Raw genomic sequence first — 4,022 nt, forward strand, 5'->3', positions numbered from 1 at the left:
ATATAGTAGTGAAGTATGAAATTGACCAGATCAAGGCCCACACTTGCCTTTTAAGTGAATGTCAAAAATGCATTCCAAAAGGAGACAGAATGGGACAGGACAAAAACTCATTGTAAGTGTAATATTCTGTAATCATTTATTTAATAATGTCTGCTACTATTTAATTGTAATTAGGTTATAATATTTTAAATTATGTGGAAGTAGCACCCAAAACTTGAAAGCACTAAAGTATTATCTGATCAGATTCTTTTTTTCATTACAGGTGAAAGCGAATGATTCTGATCAGGGTGCCAATGCTGAGATTGATTATTCCTTCCATCAGGCTTCAGATGTAATTCATCGGCTGCTACGCTTAGACAGAGCCACTGGACTCATCACAGTACAAGGTCCTGTTGATCGTGAAGATATTAATGTGCTCAAGTTCTCAGTGTTGGCTAAGGACAAGGGAGCTAATCCCAAAACTGCCCGTGCCCAGGTAGTGATCAGTGTCAGGGATATGAATGATAATGCTCCTTCCATTGAAATTCGTGGTATTGGTTTGGTGACTCATCAGGATGGCATTGCCAATATTTCTGAAGATGTGCCAGTTGAGACACCTGTGGCTCTTGTACAAGTGTCTGATCGGGATGAGGGTGAAAATGCTGTTGTGACCTGTGTGGTGGCTGGTGATGTACCTTTTCAGCTACGACAAGCCAGTGATACTGGCAGCGATAGCAAAAAGAAATACTTTCTACAGACCACTACACCCCTGGATTATGAAGCTGTGAAAGAATATACCATTGAGATTGTAGCTGTGGATTCTGGTAATCCACCCCTGTCAAGCACCAATTCCCTAAAAGTGCAGGTGATGGATGTCAATGACAATGATCCAGTGTTTAGCCAGAGCTCAACAGAGGTGGCATTTCCTGAGAATAATTCCCCAAATGACTTGGTGGTAGAAGTGAGTGCTACTGATGCAGATAGTGGATCTAATGCTAAACTGATCTACTCTCTTGCTGGAGAATCTTTATCAAAAGACACCTTCTCAATTGATCCAGAATCTGGTGAAATCCATGTAAAAAATGTGCTGGATCGGGAACAGCAAGAACGCTATGAATTCTTGGTAGTTGCAACTGACAAGGGTAGCCCTAGCCGCAAAGGAACTGCCTCAATTGCTATCAGTGTCATGGATCGCAATGATAATGATCCAAAATTCATGCTCAGTGGCTACAATTTTTCTGTCACGGAAAACATTCCACCACTGAGTCCAGTGGGCATGGTGACAGTTATTGATGCAGACAAAGGAGATAATGCTGTCATTCAACTCTCAGTGGAACAGGATAATGGTGACTTTGTAATCCAAAATGGTACTGGAACCATTCTCTCCAGTATATCTTTTGATCGTGAACGACAGAGTACTTACACTTTCCGTCTTAAAGCTGTGGATGGGGGAGATCCACCAAGATCTGCTTATGTGGGGGTGACAATCAATGTATTAGATGAGAATGACAATGCTCCTGTAATTATATCTCCATCCAATGCTTCCTATAAACATATTCTACCTAACACTAGTCCTGGGCAACAGGTTATGAGTGTTGGAGCTGAAGACATTGATTCTGGGATCAATGCTGAATTACTATTTAGAATTGCTGGTGGAAACCCCTTTGAACTCTTTAAGATTTCATCTGTAAGTGGAAATATCACATTAGAAAAAGAGATTCTCCGCAAGCATCATGGACTTCACCGCTTGGTTGTACATGTAAATGACAAAGGGAAACCTTCTCATCATGGCACAGCATTAGTTCATTTTTATGTGAATGAAACATTGGCTAACCGGACACTGCTGGAGACTCTAGTAGGACACAGCTTGGACACACCTATTGATATTGACATTGCTGGTGATCCAGAGTACGAGCGCAACAAGCAGCGCAGTAATATTTTGTTTGGAGTCATTGCAGGCATAGTAGCTGTCACCTTGATAATTTTGCTTGTTGTGCTGGTACGCTACTGTCGTCAAAAGGAGGCCAAAAGTGGTTATCAAGCTGGCAAAAAGGAAACTAAGGATCTGTATGCTCCCAAACAAAGTAGCAAAGGGAACAACAAAGCTAAAGGCAAAGTGAAAAAAAGCAAATCCACTAAGCCACCAAAACCAACTGAGGATGAAGAAGAAACAGGTCTGCAGAAATCTCTTAAATTCAACCTTATGAATGATTCAGTAAGTGACAGTCCCCGCATTCATCTGCCTCTTAATTATCCACCTGGAAGCCCTGACTTGGGTCGCCATTACCGTTCCAATTCACCTTTGCCTTCCATTCAACTGCAACCCCAATCACCATCTGCCTCCAAGAAGCATCAGGTAGTACAGGATCTCCCAGCCACCAATACATTTGTGGGCACTGGGGACAGCAATTCTACAGGCTCGGAGCAGTATTCAGACTACAGCTACCGTACCAACCCTCAGAAATACACCAATAAACAGGTAGGAGAGATTGTGCTGCACCCTCCCACCATTCCTTCATGCTACAACAGAGCTATATGGACAGAGGTGTGGGAGTGAAATGGACTTGGCCCAGATTGCATGAATGGATTGGCAGGATGCAGGTTGGAGGACTGCAGTGTCCAGATGCATGTTACATTCATAGGACTACTTAGAAAAGAGGCCTCCTTCAATCCAGCAAATTAAGGGAATAAGGGTGCGAGAGTGAGGAGAAGATTGAATGATTGTGGTAAATTAGAGGGCTGATGGCATTTAGGGAAATGAATCCTACCACTTGGGTGCAGCACGAAGGGTTGGGTTGTCAGTGGTCAATGATCCATGCATCAGGATGTATTCAGTTCTGATGTTTCATATTCATTACTATAAAGAAGGTGTTAAAGTCCTAGAAGCCAGGTCTTTGTTTATGGATCCCATTTTCCAGTCATACTTCAATTCAGATATCATTGATCTGAATCAATGACCAGCATTGATTTCTTCTATGGAAACTTGATGCTACCAGAGCCTTAGTATATTTGCAGGTACAGTATGGTAAAATTGAACAATTTTAATGGAGTGACATGGGCCATGGACATAAGATTTTTGCATGCAGAAATGAAATTGATTCCATAGCTAGAATAGTGTGGGGAATCTTTGCTGAGAGGTTAGATTATAAGCAAAGATTACTGCTGCTGGAATTCAAAGCAAGTAAAACCATCTGCTTCAAAATGTTCTGATCTATGATAGAGAACCTGGCAGAACAGAAAAGTGATACATAGTTTGCAAGCTGGGTAGTATATGGGAAATATTGTTAACCACTGAGGCTTTGGTAAGTACAGTTTTGGATGCCATGCTTCAAACTGGCTGCAGTTAATTATAAATAAAAATATGAAACATTCAAGGAATAGTGTTAATCTTCCTTCCATTGTATCATTATTTCCTTCCTTTTGGGGATTATATATGCTAATTTTCCTTCTCAGCTTTGTTCAGGTAAAGTTTTTTTTAAACATTATGTGATGTCAATAAATGTTTCCATTGTTAGCTGATGTGCTATGATGTGTTGGTCACTGACTTTTGTGTTGCAATCTATATTGCAGTGGTGGGGAAGCCAAATGATGGGGAAGCATGATGGGTATGATGACATTGCTTTTGGAGATTGTTTCAGCAATTGAAATTATGTTAAATTTTTAGTTACCACAAATGGAAAAAAACAAATCATATTAAGCAAATCATAGGAACCAATATGAATTTCACCCAAATGTATATGAGAATCAATTTGGAATAAAGTTGTGACAGAAAATTTTATTTTTGATGTTTTCAGAGAGATTTAGTGTGCTGATTTAAAAACAAAAAGTGCCTTTTTACAAATACTTTATTTATTTATTTATTTTTATTTATAATTTAATTTGTATCCCGCCCTTCTCCTCACCGGACTCAGGGCGGCTAACAGCCTTATAAAACAACATTACAATAAATATCCATATTAAAACCAAATTAAAAGAAAATATTCGTAAAGGCCAATCGTTAAAATTACCCTTAAAATTACCCTTAAAAACCCCACTAAAATTCC

At 39.8% G+C, this 4,022-nt stretch overlaps 1 protein-coding gene across 1 annotated transcript in view; it reads left to right on the forward strand.

The window, feature by feature from the left end:
• The window catches only part of PCDH1 (protocadherin 1), a 218,806-nt gene that overhangs the window by 62,698 nt on the left and 152,086 nt on the right, over window positions 1-4,022 (forward strand). The window contains exon 2 of the mRNA XM_015817421.2: window positions 263-2,458. Within this exon, the coding sequence (XP_015672907.2) occupies window positions 263-2,458 (2,196 nt within the window). The remainder of the gene's footprint in view (window positions 1-262; window positions 2,459-4,022) is intronic.

Source organism: Protobothrops mucrosquamatus, unplaced genomic scaffold (genome assembly GCF_001527695.2).
Source record: "Protobothrops mucrosquamatus isolate PMUCROS unplaced genomic scaffold, P.Mucros_1.0 scaffold586, whole genome shotgun sequence".
In the NCBI taxonomy this organism is placed as follows: domain Eukaryota; kingdom Metazoa; phylum Chordata; class Lepidosauria; order Squamata; family Viperidae; genus Protobothrops; species Protobothrops mucrosquamatus.